Genomic DNA, 16,423 nt, shown 5'->3' with positions numbered 1-16,423 from the left:
TTTTCTTTATTTATTTTATTCTTTTATTTTCATGTATTTAAATGTATGAAATTAATTCATAATCGAAAAATTTTCCTAAATTCTTTCACTAAGAAGTCTATATTTTCAATAGTTCTTAAGTTATCAATCTAAAACTGTCATAAACCCTTAGGAATTATTTTCGGAAGAACAGCTTTTCTAGTTTTTTGTTTGTTTGTTTTAGTGAAAGGAATCAGTCCTAACATTTGCAAAATTTGTCTCAATGTCACTATTATACTTAAGTTATGATTACACCCTATATTTCCTACAACATGCTAATTTTCTGTCTGTAACCATATATAAGGAATAGGGGATTTTGTTCTCTATTCTTGTTACTATTAGAACAATACGGTAAGTAATACATAAAATATGACTCCATTTAATATATTCTTATTCGTATAAAATGAGATTAACATAGTGAAGTCATACATTTTTTGGAATTAAATTATTAATTACGTCCTCTTGGAAGTAAGTATTGTGGAACTGTTAAAAGATGAGCGAATCAGTCACTGCCAATGATCATTATCAATATGAATTCCCCCCTTCTTTCTGAGAAAGTAACAACATATTTACCTACTAACAAATTCTATCTATGATACTTCGTAGAACTTCTAATTTAATGAAACCATTTACATTCATAGTACGGTACAACGATTTCTCTTTTATCATGAACTTGATAGCCACAAATTCATTAACGAATGCCAGTTTTCCAGTTTGTTTTTATAGGTCAAGTTCAACTATAAAGATCTGTTGTCCATAGCGGTCGTTGGTTGTTGGAATAAGAAATGTCTGCTGACCATGACTTGTAGTGCGTTCAAATATGGGTGTTTAAGCTTTGAATTCGGGTGGTCAAAATATAAAGAAAAAAGGTTCTACACAGAAACGCTTTGTTTCTAGATATAGAGTGTTGAAATTTAAGACAAAATATTTCAGAATTGGAAAATGGAAATTCGTTCGCTGATCGTTACTGCTAACGGCACTGCTAATAAAAAAATTTGTACCTATTTACTTTTGATGTTACTTTTTTAACTTATATTACAGCAGTCATTTTATATGTATATTTTTTTTCCTAGAAATTTTCCAGACTTATCCAGATATTAAGTATATTGAACTTATTATAAATCTGAAACACCCCTGAAGAAAAGCTTTGAATTACTATACAGGATGTCACAAAATAATAGCAAATTTCGAGGGCTGGTTAATAATTGTTAAAATAATAGAAAAGTATCCTATGAAAATTCTTCTAAAATGCCTTATGTGAGAAAGATGATAAATCTTACGGAAAATGCAATGTGGATGAAATTAATACATATATAATATATGATTCGAGTACCTACTTTAGGCGAGGGTAAATTGTGTTTTCTATTGTAACTTGTTTCTTATCAACTTATATATTAGCAAAGTTTGAACAATTTCAAACAAAAAAAGTTTATCTTGTATCAAATTGGTATCAAAGTAGATATCATCAATGAATAGACACTGCTACTCAATTCAGGTAGGTAGGTACTATGAAAACAAGACCTGTATCGCCACTAGGCCAAACTGTTTTTAACTGAATATAGAGGGTGTCCCACCACGAACTCCATCGATGGATATCTGGGAAACCGGTTGAATGATTTTTTTGAAATTGTGATGGTGTGATAAGGACCGTGGGACCTACCAATCTACCACTAAAATTAAGTGTAACTTTGTTAAAGTTTCCCTATACCTAAACCCAGTGGTTTTTATTTTATTTACGAATAAACATTTCCCTCTTCTTAAAATGATGTTTCCATTTGTTTCGCACATTTTATGTTGGCCGTGACAGGTAAGTAACAATCAACATGACAACCGACACAGGTTTTTAATAGCCCAATTTATTTTATAGTCCAGGCGGTATCTGTTTTAAAAAGGGTATATCTACTTGGGTAAAACGCATATGATCGGAGATTTTTGCTTTAACGGCTTCTAAATATCAGAAATGATAATTTTTCTATGCAAATAAAAAAAAAACGTGGGCTTAATTGTTATTGCAAAAACAGTATAAAAAAATAGAAAAATTCATTTTTTTCTTGGATTTCTCGTCGACAACTTGGTAACTATTCATTTTAGACAAAAATGGAAGAGGAAAAAGAGTTTTGTAAAATTAAATTTTGAACAAGATAAGTTAGTTGCAATTCGACAAAATAATTATTATTGCAAAAATCGGAAAAATCATTTAAAAAATTGCAAAAAATGCTAGTTTATTTATCAATTTTTTATAATACCTAGGATCTCCATACTTTTCCCAATTAAACTTTTTAGTGCATAGAATCATCACACTAAATTTCATCCAATTCAGTTCCATAGTTTTTACATAATAATTGTTTAATTTTTTTTAAATTAAAAAATTTTCAAAATCAATTTTCTAAAAATCTAAAGCATTCGAATACTTGAAAATTTCACCACAAAAAGAAGAGCTCTCGAGCTTTGAAATGCTTTTTGAAAAATTCAAATCGGAGGATTAGGTAAGCCGTGGTGATTGTTTAAACATTTTCGCAATTATAACGCTTATAAACAATAGCAATAATTTAATGTTTTTTTCAATTTTTTTTTAATTTTAAAATATGGTTTGAAAGTACTCAGAAAGACGAGTATTTAAAAAAAAAACTGATAATCCGCCCATTATTTTCGGAGTTATAGCCCGTTAAAGTTAACCCTTATTTACAGCAAAACTATAAGGATATAAGGGCTGTTTTTTGAACTACCTAATAGGTTTGTCATTCCGAGTACTTTCCAGATATAAATTTACTTACTGTCGATTGGCCTTGGTACACTCACACCGTATGCCAAATTATTTTTTCTCAGTTCAAGTATAACTAGATATTGATTTTTTTCGGAATTTGAAACCTCATTTTCAAGGTCTATAACTTCTCAGGGATGTAGCTTAGTACAAAGGTAAGTTGCGTTAACCATTTTTTGGGTTCCCCTACATGCCCCTGTTCTGGTGTCAGTTCTTATGCGGAATACTCTGTATATTTAAATAAAATTTATTGACATCTAGAAGAATACTAGAGGGACTCAACGATGGCTGATAGATGATATACAAATTACCGAATGCAAAAAATGCAAATGCAAATTTAACTTTATATTAATGTGTTTTTAATTTAGCATTCCAGATACCCTAGAAAATTTTCTGTCAGTTCTTCTGTTCCCATTTTATAAAACATCATTTCTACAAACATTAAAATAGGTACTGATGTAATATTGATATACTTTGTATAACATCTATTAAGATCCTACGTAAATATTTTATTGTAAATTCCGGCAATAAAATATGCTGCTTGATAAAATACATCTATTTCACCTCGTAAGTGATAAAAGATACTGATAAAATTCAATCAGATTCATTTTGCCTTATACACAAATGTACAAAAATTGTAAAATCATGCAATATTGGAGATCGTTTTTCTGTTTTAATGATGCAATTTCATATTCCAGTTTCAACTTTTTTAGGCACTTAAACAAAAAGCTATGAGGACATGAATTATCTAACAGTCAATTTTCAAATTGGATTATTTACTGATGGCCCTATTACAGGACTGTAAATATTTATTGAATTCTTATTAGAAACTAAATCGTCTAGTATTCTATTATCTGTTGTATTTGTGTACGATATTTTGTGAAGATATATCTTAAATATTAAGTTTTTTTTATAGGTCGCATATAAATGGGGCATACCATAATTTACTTTACCATAATTTTGTATTCATAGTTTCTATTGGAGTAGGTACACTGTTTTTATGATTATTAACATTAATTTCTTGCAGTTACTGATTTTATAAATTGCTCTTCGCACAGTTATTTCAAATAAACTGTACTACTATAAATAGTTATGATAAATGTACTCAACAGCTCAATTGATAAATAAATTATGATGACTCATTGTCACTTATGGAGTCTAACTATTGGAATAAAAAATATTCTTAGTGATATCCGAAATTTTATATAATATAGAATAGTTTCAAACAAAATTAATAAATAAAAGCTATTTATTCATGAATTCGGAATTAAAAAAGTATATTCAAAAAATGGCAACGTCGCACAGTGGGAAATATTGGAAAAAATTCTCGCCACTCGCCAATTTTCATCGTCTCGTCGTGATTTTTTTTTAATAATCTCGTTGTAATCTGAATTTTCATATTCCGGTGAGGTTTTTTCGAAAAACTTTTTTTTAATGGTTAGGGAGCGCCCCTTATTATGACCCTTGATGATATATCTGATGTTTTTTCTGCAAAAACCTAACTCCAAATATATCATCAAGGGTCATAATAATCAATTTTTATTAATAGCATATACCTTTTAAACATTTTTTTCTACAACTGAACATCGAGTATTTAAAAATTTTTTCTTCGACGTTAAGGTTAGGGCGCTCCCTAAGCATTAAAAAATAAAAAAAGGGTTTTTCGAAAAAACCTCACCGGAATATGAAAATTCAGATTACCACGAGATTATTAAAAAAAAATCACGACGAGACGATGAAAATTGGGGACTGGCGAAAATTTTTTCCAATATTTCCCACTGTGCGTCGTAGTTAAGATCATGAGCGCCCTGGGGAAGAATTTAATTTTGCACCCCCAAAAATTTTGTGTAAATCCTTCAGAATAAAAAATATGATTTGCTTCTTTATTTTTATTTATTATATTCTGATTATTTCTGGTTCTGAGTATACCATTAATATTTTTTGCGTTTATAAAAAATTTATTTTTTAAAAGTAGGTACTTACCTATAAGTTGAAATTAAACAATAGTTTATTTAAAATTATACAATTACACAAATATATAATAATATTTTCCATATTTGTGTACCTGCATCCAGTGGTTTATGCAGACCCCAAAAGGGGGAGCTGCCCAACACGATGAGTGATAAAATTTTAGGTAAAAAGGCATATATTGGCAAGGCATTATACTAGACATTTGAACCCTCTCTGACATCCTCTTGCACGCCACTGGTGTACATCAACACCTGACCTGATGTTACATACATCCAGATAATCTCTATTTTATCATTATTTCAGATTATTTGAATCAGTTGACATAGACATGAATTTGTAATGTTTTTCTTTTTATTAAACATCCGATTTAATTCATCTCATATAAAATTGCATATCCCCATCCCATGAGACATAAAAAGTACCTTGATAAAATCGTTCTAAACTTATTAATCAGGTTTTAAAACTAACTGTAAGTTCCATTTTTATTGTCAACTTTTAAATAAATTAAGTAATCAAAAATTTAATAAATGCAGGCTCAATATTAATATTTTAATAAAATTGATCAGTTTTATAATATCATACCTAACGGGAGTATACCTAGCAAAAAATATATATTTTATTTAGTGAATAAAATTCCAGGAAGTACTTTCTATAACTTTAATATACATAAATAACTAAAACCAAAAACAAAATGTGACAGTCTAAAAATAAATAAATTACATACTTAAACTTAATATATATTTGGTTTAGAGAAACTAATACCCCAGACATTATTACTTGTGCCAAAATTTAAAATGAGTAGGCTATTTATTACAATTAAATTATTAGTAAAATCCATAATTTGTACAACAACAATGTATTAAATAATTAATACGACAGGGTTAAAAATCTATAATATAATTTTTAAAGCTCTTTTTTGCAATGTAAATATTTACCTCTAGGCAACCTTACCCTCAAAGTTGAACCCTAACTGTAATATTACAGTCACCCTGTATGGTACAGTCAATTGACTTTTATTTTACAAAACATAATTATTGTCCATGAATGTTTCTCTCATTTTTTTTCCATTTATATTGCACATTAAAGCTTGTCCTGCTTACCACATAAATAACTCATTAACATATATTTTACATCAGTACTTACACACTAAGCGACAATTATTTAAAATTAGCCACGATTTCAATTAAACATCAATCACTGTTAAACAATTCATTATTTTCAAATAATGCTACCAAACATATAATATTACAAATATTAACGAAAAATACATATTTTTGTTATAACGAACTAATAAAATGATTTTAAAAATCCATAAAATATTAAATAAAGATAATACATAATATTCACTGGAGTAGGTACTCGTAAAAAAGACATATTTTTCGAGACAAACATTCATCAGTTTTTGTAACTTGTACCAAAACACTATGCTACAAATTTAATTACCCATTAGAATTTAGGTAAACTACTGATTCTCCTATAGGCACTTTAAAATTTTGAGCTTGAAAATATTGGTTTCAAACTAAAACGTGATCCCTCTAAAATAAAAAGATAAAAACTAGAAAAAGAGGTACACTAAAATTGTTGGTATCCCAATATTAAACATGGCCATTTGTTAGTACAGGTATTCTATCATAAAATCTCCTATGCTGCTCATCAATTTTTGTTAAATAATAAGTACCCGGGAAAAAATTTTCTATACTACCATTAGGTTCATAAGGTGCACTATGACAAGTTTTTTGTCGGAGTTCCAGTGTAGACTCAAATTTCTGCGGTTCAATTTTCTGTCTTTGTTCCAAAAGAGGTTTAATATAACTTAAATTTGACACTAGTTTTTGTAATGGAGATGAAGGACCACAATTGTGTGTTACCGTAATTGAAAAAAATGATGCAGCTAGACCAGAGCCATATGAAAACATTGCAATTTTTTTACCAGCTAATTCTGAAACTTTTTTGTTTATCAGGAGAGACACCAGTCCTCCATATAACGAAGGTGTATACATATTACCTACTTGACTAGCAATAAGCAGTGAAGGGCTAGTTTTCTTATCAAAAATTTCCTTAGAATAATTTAAAAATGCTTTTTCAACATCACGATCAAAATAGCTGTCTTCCAATTTTATATTATTAAATTTAATTAGTTCAGAAAATTTTTGTGTTCTCTGTTCTTTAGTTGTTCGTACATAATCATTTAAAACTAATCGTGCCAGTGACTTTTGTACGAGCTTGCCATATGGAGAATGAAATATAACTGCATCAAAACTACTTATATCTACTTCAGAATTTAACTTTTTAGAAACATTCTTACAATACTGTTGATAACATTGATCTAAAGCATTTAAGTAACACTGAATTGATAATTTACCATCGACTACTGGATATTCAGATGTTAAGTCAGGTTTGTAAAAATCATAAGTATGCCTGACATATGTGGCACGAATGCCTCTATCAAAAATAAGTGGAGCATTAGGCCCTACTAACATTGCAATGGCTCCCACACCACCTGTTGGTCTAGCAGCACCTTTTGCATATACGGCTATGTCCCCAGCTACCGCCAAAGCAAAGCGTCCGTTCCAAGCTGATGATTCCACCCATGCAATGGAATTAAACAATGCTGCAGTTCCACCATAACAAGCATTTGTGGTATCGATACCTTCAATATCAGTTACACCATAGGGTTCAAAAAGTTGCATCAATACAGTTTTAACACTTTTTGACTTGTCAATGATTGTCTCGGTACCTACTTCCAAGCGTCCAATTTCACTTGGTTTTATGTTATGTCTTTCTAGCAATTTTTGAACCACTGTAAGACAGAGGGAATTAATATCCTCTCTATCTGAACAAAAACCCATTTTCTGTTGTCCAAGTCCAATTGTATATTTTCCTGCTGATACCCCATCAAATTGTTCCAATTCCGTTTGATCCACATATTGTGATGGAAAAACTATCTCCAAAGCTAATATTCCAACATCCTCAGGCCAAGAACTCATGGTGGTTTACTGGATTTCTTTCACTTTTTATTTTATTTACACGATACCTGCTGCGGACTGCAACTGACTAATGTCGCTCGCTAGTGTCTTCTCGAATACTATTAAATAATTTTTTATTCCACCACTTATGAAACATTCCAATAATAGTTTAGACCCTACCCATTCTCCAATTTAACCTCAATCTAAACCGGCTAATTGTCATACGCAAGAAGACAAGCCGAACATAACGACAACGACATAACGAAACGACGACCGACGACGCGGACGACGTGACGTGACCGCAACGGAAAATCCTTTTGGGTATATCAATGGAGGGGAACATCGGCCATAGGCGTGTGCAAAATAGTATTCGCTATGAAGAAAATTAGTCTTTAATTACATAAAGTTCCTAGATATTGATTCAATCAAAATTCCTATTGTCAAAGTTAAAATAAAATTTAAAATTTTTTATATATGCTTAAGCATTTCTTGAACAGTTCACTACACAATATCTCTATATTTACATGTATAAACACAATTAAGTAACAATAACAAAATTAAATTTTAATAGTTTTTTATATATAAGTAGCACAAATTGATATATCTATTATATCAAACCGCCATTTTAGGACAAACATTGACTGAGGTACTTAAATCTAGTAACATTATACTTAATAAATGTTGTGACAAACAACTACTGTGTGTGCGGGCTACATGCCCCATTGAATTATAATCACATAATCTAATAATGGCTCAAATCATTCGCCATGCAGTAGAATCACCAGGTATGGACCGACTTCTATCTTATTAGTTCTCACTGTACCTTAGTATCATTTATCTAGGCTGTACCTATACCACGGGTTAGACGATCGACAAAGAATTTGACTATGCGTAATGGACCAAATCCCAAATCTGCCGTCAAATAACTTAATGAATTTATTCATCCAGTTCTTAACTAATTAGAACATGTTCTAATTTTCGTCATTTTCTTCGTGTAACTCAGAAGTACCAACCCAACAAATTTCCAGCCTCAGATCAGTAATGAGGTTATATTATTGGAACATGTAATAATTGTGTGTCATCGTACTAGTCTTGTATTGTTTTTACTGATTTGTTACTTACAAAAAGCTAATATTTATATAATATGTGTCAAAACGGTAACCGCTGCTGTACCACTACAATTATGATGAGTGGAAAGGTGACATTTTTGAAATTTATTTGCTTCTTTGATTTGTTGGCAGAACTGATTCATGTGTCAAAGAAATTCACGAAACCTCTAGCAGTGTAAAACCAAGCCGTTTACAAATAAATTCGTGAATTAATTCATAAAGAGCTTCGTGAATTTATTCATGAATAAAACAGCTATTACTTTCTAGGATATATCTCTTTTACAGTCATATCACTATTTCAAAATATAATAAAATATATAATGCCACGAAATTAATAGTATTAATTTAGAAAATAATAACTTTTCTTAGATTTTATTATAAATGTATTTATATGTTTATTATCAATAATAATAAGCGTCACAAAGTTAAAGAGTTGATAATAACTGTTTGTAAACACAACGATAAGAATTACAGCTTTATCTGACATATCTTGCATATTCCTGCCATCTAGAAGACGTGGTTCAGAACTGAAGACGATTGTCTAATACCTACTACGGTTCAGAAACAGTCTTGGGTCTGGTAAGGATTATTTGTATTTTTTTTTGTTACGCCAATGTCTTTAAGGTTATACACAAAAACAAAATGTCATCATTTGTCAATATTGCAAAACTTTTTATTTCTAAAAGATTGTGAGCATTCAAAACGTTAACTAAGGGCACTATATATTAAGTTTGAGGCTGGATTCTCAAGAATTTGGTAGTTGAAATTTTTTATGTAGAAAATGGCTAAGGAAAATGAAAATGGGACCAAATTATCTGAAAATAGTTGTGAAGAATCTGCTAGCAAAGGAACAGAATTGATAGACAATGTGAATTATGAGTTAACTCCTACTTTAAAAGAAAAGTTAAAAGATATACCGGAAGCCATGGAATATATAGAAAAATTACATAACATCATAAAGAGACAAGTCAAGAAAATATATAAATGGAAGACTAGAATAAAGGTATGTACTTATTTCATTCTTTCATTATTAATCCTGTGGTCTTTCACAAATATTTCATGCTTTTAGAGAATTCAAAAACGTAAAGATATATGTACACAAACTGATGACGCTCCAAGTTTTAATAATAGAGAAACAAATGTCGATGCAAAAGAGGAAATTAAGACTTTAGCAGATGATATTAAGGAGGCTGCAGAAATAGCTGTACAAAATTCAGGTTTTGTATATGAAGAAACGTCCGGATTGTATTATGATTATAATACAGGATATTATTACAATGCGGTAAATTTATTATATATTTTTGTAATACATTAATTTTAATATCTAGAGTATTGTTGTAAAATGCTAAAGAATTTTTTTTTTTTTGAGGATTTTCATCAAATATAAGTGACAGTAAATGATTATAAATTAAGGAATAAAATTTAAATTATATATCTTCTTAAGTGCTCAATATGTTTCAGTATTTACAAAAGCACTAATAAAAACATTATTTATGCAAAGGCTACATGCCACTCGGGTAATGCAAAATTTGAAAAAATTAAGAAAACTTTTCCTTTTGCATTATGACAAAGTGATTTGTTCATGCCCAAACATTGACAAATATCCTCAAATGTATATTAAGAACATGTTCACCTTTGCAACATTAATCTAGAGCAGTGGTCTTCAAACTTTTATGACTTGCGGAACCTAGCCAACATTTCGATTTTTTTGAGGAACCCCCACATCTAAAAAAAAATTTCAAACACATTTTTTACTGATTATACAGGGTGTCCCACCGGGAACTGCGTCAATCGATACCTAGGAAAATACTGCGAAAAATTTGAAAATTTGGCAACATGGCAATGTCCCTGAGGCGAGCATAATTAAAATATCGACGCCAAATTCGTTATTACTTTTAGAGATATTTGCAATTTTCTATTTTTTGGACACTTTCTCATATCAAATTGTTTGTTGTCTGTTGTCAAATTGGCCATGACCATAAACACTCCAAAACAATTCAAATAATTTGACATTTGTCAAGTTAGCTGTCAAATTATTGTTGTGTCTGTAATAGTTTTTGCTAAAAATTTAAATAAGAATGTCTGGGAATCGTTTAAATTATACTAATGAGGATTATTTTAATTTGTTTATTATTTATGGAAAAGGGCAGCAGATTCTCTAAATGTTCTTGAAATTACTTTGTTACAATTGTTATTATAAGACATATAAAACATATTTCTATCAAGCGCGCTCGCTATGGGACCTATAGCGTAGAGGGTTATATGCACGGAAAATGCCAGATAGTACAACTGCGTGATGTTATTTTCATAACGCAACACTCCAGCGTTGCGCTTAAGGTCCCATAACGGCTCGCACTTGTGATAGAAAATAGTATGTGCAATTCGTTCGGAAAAGTTGACATAGCGCTATTGGCAACTTTTCCTCACTCGTTACACAATGTACTATTTTCTTGGTATATGTGGTTTACTTACAAAACATTTAATACATTTTCAGTAAGGGCTTTCAGGTTTATTCTTATTCTTTTATTCTTTTATTCTTTAGTTCTTTAGTTTTATAAAATGCTTTCTCCAAAAAAAAAAAAAATGAAAATGATTTATTTATCTAAAAATATATTTTCGTGCATTTTATGACACCAGTGGTACCTACTAAATATTTTTTAGGAATATGGCCTGTATTACGATGGCACTACAGGAACTTATTTAAAGTATAACCAGGAGACCCAGTCCTATGAGTATCACTCCCAAGTTCAAATATCTCAATCCTCAATTCGAAGAGAAAAAGAAAATGAGGATGTTGTAGGGAAACGAAAAAGTAAAAGTGGGCACAAAACGAAAGTAATCATCAGTGTTGAATTTTACTTTGAGCTTTTTATAATAGACAATTACAGTTTTATGTCATTTACATTTTATTAATGTAGCTTTTAATAATACAGTAATTATTGTAAGGCATGACTAATCAAATTGATAGAAACAGTTACAACAGATATTTGAGTAGGTATTTTGTTTTAATTTTTTTTTATCAGCTGCAGGCGAGATATTTTGACTAGCTTTATTTAGAATGAGGTATTTTTTGTCATTATTTTCATTATTAAAAATCAAATGTGCCTTAAAAACTTGGAAAAACATTTATATTTTGGGTACTGTGTCAACCCTTTTGATTCAAGTGGAAAATTCCTTCATTTTTACAGTACCTTGTGTAGAACACTCTAAAATTCCCATTTTTAAGCAATCACTACCCGGTACTGACTACGATTTTATTGCTATTTCTCTAAATTACTCAGCTGATTTAGCTGGTAACATCATAACATAATGTAACTGAAAAGATATGGGTAGAATGTTTTTAATTGAGAATTATAGTCGAGTTGTATTAGTTTTATGTTTTTTTTAAGCCTATTGGGTGTATTTGTTTTATTTAATTACTCTTCCATTATTATTATATTATTTTTGTTTGAAATAGGTATATGTTTCTTAGATCATTTATTTTTGTTTTCTTTACACAGTATAATCTTGTTTTACAAAGTATTTAATATTTATTTATTTAAATAATTTTTTAATCGTCCAAAAATAGTTTTTGATAAATCGAATTTTTAACTTTTTTTACACTAGTTACACTACCAGTGTAACTCGTTTTTTAGTCTCTAAATTTAGTAACCCTAAGTACCTACAGTGCATTTTCTGTAAGCAACTGATTTTTTTTTGTTTAAATGGTGATACATGACTAAATTAGAATTAAAATGTTTTAAGCCAAACAAAAAATTTCGCCTGCATGGAATATTTTATATTTCTAAACATTTATTCATTATTATTATAAAGGGTTGTCTGGAAGATATGAGTAAAATAGTTTAGGTGAGTAGAAACTTATGAAAATAATGGTACAAGTTTCTAAAGGTCGGTTCTTTCCAACGTTGGATCTAGGATTTTTATGAGGAGGGGGCGCAATGTAAAAATAGTTAGTAATAATATAATAATCACAATAATAATAGAAAGAATATTGACATAGCGTCTTTACTTAGACAGATAGGTACTTGATTATAAAATTAAAAATATTAATTATTAGTAATAAAAAATATTGCCTTGCAACTCTTCAAAGTAAATTTTTAATATCGTTATTAGATAATAAGGAAATTCATAATTATAGCTGTCATATAACAAATTGCCTTTATAAAAAGTTTATAAAAATACAATTTTAAACTAATACAGAAAAGAAATATTTCACAAGAAAAATCTAAATATAAAAGATTAATTTTATAGAAGAAAATCAGTTACCCTTGTTTTGGTTTTTGCAGAACGATTTATAACGTCATCTATATTTATGTTGATGTCTCGATGAATATAAAGAAGTGCAAGGCCTGTTAAACGATCTTCAGTAATTCTTGATCTCATCCATGACTTAAGAATTCATAATGTTGAAAAACTACGCTCTGCTGTTGCAACAGAAATCAGAAGTGTTGAAAGTGGCTTCAATGAAGACTTCATGATAGGATAATATTTTTCATTGCAATGATCATATGCTATTATGATTTGAATAATTTTTTTAAATTCGTCATAACTATGACTACTCTTGATAAAATATCATTGAAAAGTTTCATTTTCATTGATTCTTTTCCAATGAACGAAATTTCAGTTTAAAGTTTTGATTTGTAACCGATTTTTAAAGAAGTCGAATTACCAATATATGCATAACTATTTAACACAAAATAAAATGGGTGCTTTAAACGTTTATATGAACTTGGCAATTTAAAAATTTTTTAAATCATTTATGCTTTTACAGCATTGAACTCGCTTTTCCCAACCTATCTAGAGTTTAACCTGCCTGTCTGTAATTTCACGAGTATTGTACTCGCTTCCCCCACTAATCTGGGGTTTAATTCGCCTGTTTATGTTTCCTTAAATATTCAACTTGCTTTTACTTCAGCTTGTGGGGTTTAAATCGTGTAACTGCGGTGTAACATTTTGTTTGCAAGAAAAACTATGAACATAATTTAGAAAATTTTGTTTAGAAATTTTCAGGGAGGGGCGCGCGCCCTCCGGCTAAATCCGCCACTGGTTCTTTCTAGAGGTTGCTAGTTACTGGATCCGTTATGTAATTAGCTTCAATAGAATTTGAGTAAAACACATTAAATATTTTTGTTAAGAGGAGTAGGCAACCTGCTAGGGAAATCAGTGAATAAACCTAGTGAAGAATGAATACACTGTATTTTGCATCAGCTATTGATGTGCGGTCTATCAGTAAGGTTTTTAGTTAACAAATTTCGAACTTTCGGAGCAATCATTTACTGCTACTTTCCCAGTTTCTTTATAGCAAGGCCGCCAATCCCTCCACAAAACTTTTAGTGCGTTTTACTGAAATTCTACTGAGCTAATTACGGAATACACACACTATTTCTCCCAATAACATTTTATGACAACTTTTTTGAGGTTAACTTTTTTAACAGTATATCTTGCCTTAACTTAAAATGTGAAATTTCACTGTATACAAAAATGCTATTCTTATTCCATTCATTAAAAACACATTGTTTTTGACAAAAACACACTGTTTTTGACAAAATCACACTGTTTTTGACAAAAACACACTGTTTTTGACAAAAACAGACTTTAATATAATAAAAACTCCAATTGACTGTCCTAAAGTCAATACGCTTTTATTCCTTAATATTAAAATTAGGATTAAAAAAGAGGATTAAAAGTTTTCTTAGATAAAATTAAACCAATTTAGATTGAATTACCTTAATACAGCCCTTAAAAAGTTACAGGTTTTTAAGGAAAATGATTTCGTCAGAAAACATTTTTAAGCAACAATGATGATCAGTGACTTGATCTTTGCAGAATCCGCAGCATCAGCAAAATCAGCAGTATCAGCAAATAACTGAAACCGTCACTGTTTCTAATTCTGTAACATTGCCTTATATCCATTCTTCTTAGTTACGAAAAGGCTGATGATGCCATTTCCATATTTGGTCACGTCTTTTTTATTGGTCAAGCCATCGATTGTTTGAGGTTTGGGTACGCATTGGGGGTACCCCCCGATGAACAGAACAAAGCCGGGAACCCATGAGCGACACAAAAATGAATCAGTAGTATATAAGTAGCCTTTTGTTATATGTTGCGCAGGTGAGCAGTGGCGGACCATTGGTTCCTTGTTCTGTAATATTTGGATAATTGTGCATTAGATAGATATATAGATAGATAGATAGATCTTTGACTCCCTGGACTTCAAAAACAAAAGATGATAGGCCCATGATCCATAGGAAAAAATCATCTTATTTTTTATATTCTATCACATCTTAAATGTTTTGCACTCATTTTCACAACACCTTTATAATTCAGTTAATATTATTTTTTTTAAATTGTCATAAATTTGTACCATTATTTTTATGAGTAGAATTAATCCTTAAATTTTTTGCTCTTATTCTAAATGCTCTATATTTTTAGAAGCAAGTTTTAGATGTTTATATTTAAATTATTTGTTATCCATTTACTGACATATAAACTGATTTTTTTTTTATTTTAAGATTAAAAAATTAACCTTGTGTGTAACCATTATTTATTTTTTGCAGGTAAAGAACTCTTCTGATATGGAGGGCCTAATGCATTCCTTCAATAAAATGCATATAAATAATCTACGAAAATTAGCTACTGGTACGTATAAATGAGTAACACAGTATTGTTTCTAGGACACCCCTAAACGACAACGCGGCGCTGAAGATTCTCGTCCCCAAATAGACATTGAAGAAGGCGAATGTTCGGAAAGCAGCGATAACTACACTGATGAAGACAATAAATCTGATAGTAGTGGTACATATACATTTTTAGTAAATTTAACGTTTCCGATTGCAATATACTTTTCTCCTGACTAGCTTTGCCATTCATTTTAATGATATAAGAAAAACTGTCAATAAAAAAAATCTTTAAATTTTAAACATTATTTTCTAGTATGATTACTCTACAATTTTAATTGATCTAGAAGGCTGTTAACTATAATTATATCAAATGTAGTGTTCAGGTTTGATCTTGAACGCCCTTCTCAAATTTTAACGCTTTGTATGATTTCAATTATTTTTTATATGTACAGGGCATTAATATAATTAAGAATGAAGTGTCACATAGGACTGATTATTCATGAAATCATAAATGAGAGATTTTTCTAAAATCTGCTAATATGGTAAAACCCCCTTATCTCCAATTTATAACCCTCTCTAATTATTTCATAAATCCTAAAATTTTCAAAAGTATATATTTTTTGTTTCTGTTGTACTTAAAAATGTATAGTGGTAACTAAAAAATCAAAAAAAAAATATCGCAGGCATATTCTAAAATTTCTTTCAATTCCACTGATAACTGGTAATATTTAAATATTCAACAGATATAAAATCAATTTTATTTTACTGTACTACTTTTAAGTACTTCAAAACTTCAAGTACATTCAAGAACAGTACATTTTATACATTGAATGAATTTTTTTCTAATTAATGTATGTTGAAATTGCAACTATTGTTTAGTATGTAGTAAGTAGGTTAAGGTATCTTGCTGTATGACTATTCCTATACAATGTCTTTTGTCTTTGAGGAAAATAAAGCTTATTATTATTATTATTACAA

The 16,423-nt window shown here is 29.7% G+C and overlaps 2 protein-coding genes across 3 annotated transcripts in view; one reads left to right on the top strand and one right to left on the bottom strand.

Annotated features, from left to right (window-relative positions):
* Positions 1-5,411: 5,411 nt before the first annotated feature.
* Positions 5,412-7,989, bottom strand: LOC108904192 (hydroxymethylglutaryl-CoA synthase 1). Its single transcript, XM_018706644.1, has one exon. The coding sequence runs from the start codon at positions 7,735-7,737 to the stop codon at positions 6,346-6,348; it is 1,392 nt and encodes a 463-aa protein (XP_018562160.1). The 5' UTR covers positions 7,738-7,989; the 3' UTR covers positions 5,412-6,345.
* A 1,474-nt stretch (positions 7,990-9,463) lies between these two features.
* The window catches only part of LOC108904194 (angiogenic factor with G patch and FHA domains 1), a 23,677-nt gene continuing 16,717 nt past the window's right edge, over positions 9,464-16,423 (top strand). The window contains exons 1-4 of one of the 2 annotated variants that reach the window (XM_018706648.1): positions 9,464-9,828; positions 9,895-10,107; positions 11,487-11,660; positions 15,500-15,620. In XM_018706648.1, coding sequence (XP_018562164.1) covers positions 9,607-9,828; positions 9,895-10,107; positions 11,487-11,660; positions 15,500-15,620 — 730 coding nt within the window. In that variant the 5' untranslated portion in view covers positions 9,464-9,606. Of the gene's footprint in view, positions 9,829-9,894; positions 10,108-11,486; positions 11,661-15,382; positions 15,465-15,499; positions 15,621-16,423 lie in introns of both variants that reach the window. The other variant, XM_018706649.1, reaches the window with a different exon arrangement.

The sequence above is a fragment of the Anoplophora glabripennis genome, unplaced genomic scaffold (assembly GCF_000390285.2).
Source record: "Anoplophora glabripennis isolate ALB-LARVAE unplaced genomic scaffold, Agla_2.0 scaffold130, whole genome shotgun sequence".
Taxonomy (NCBI): Eukaryota; Metazoa; Arthropoda; class Insecta; order Coleoptera; family Cerambycidae; genus Anoplophora; species Anoplophora glabripennis.
The sequence above is the reverse complement of the archived record's forward strand: the minus strand, read 5'-3'. Positions and strand labels throughout refer to the sequence as shown.

What these genes read in the sequence shown, in the direction of transcription:
- LOC108904192 (XM_018706644.1), bottom strand. Translation starts at nt 7,737, where the DNA reads ATGAGTTCTTGGCCTGAGGATGTTGGAATATTAGCTTTGGAGATAGTT.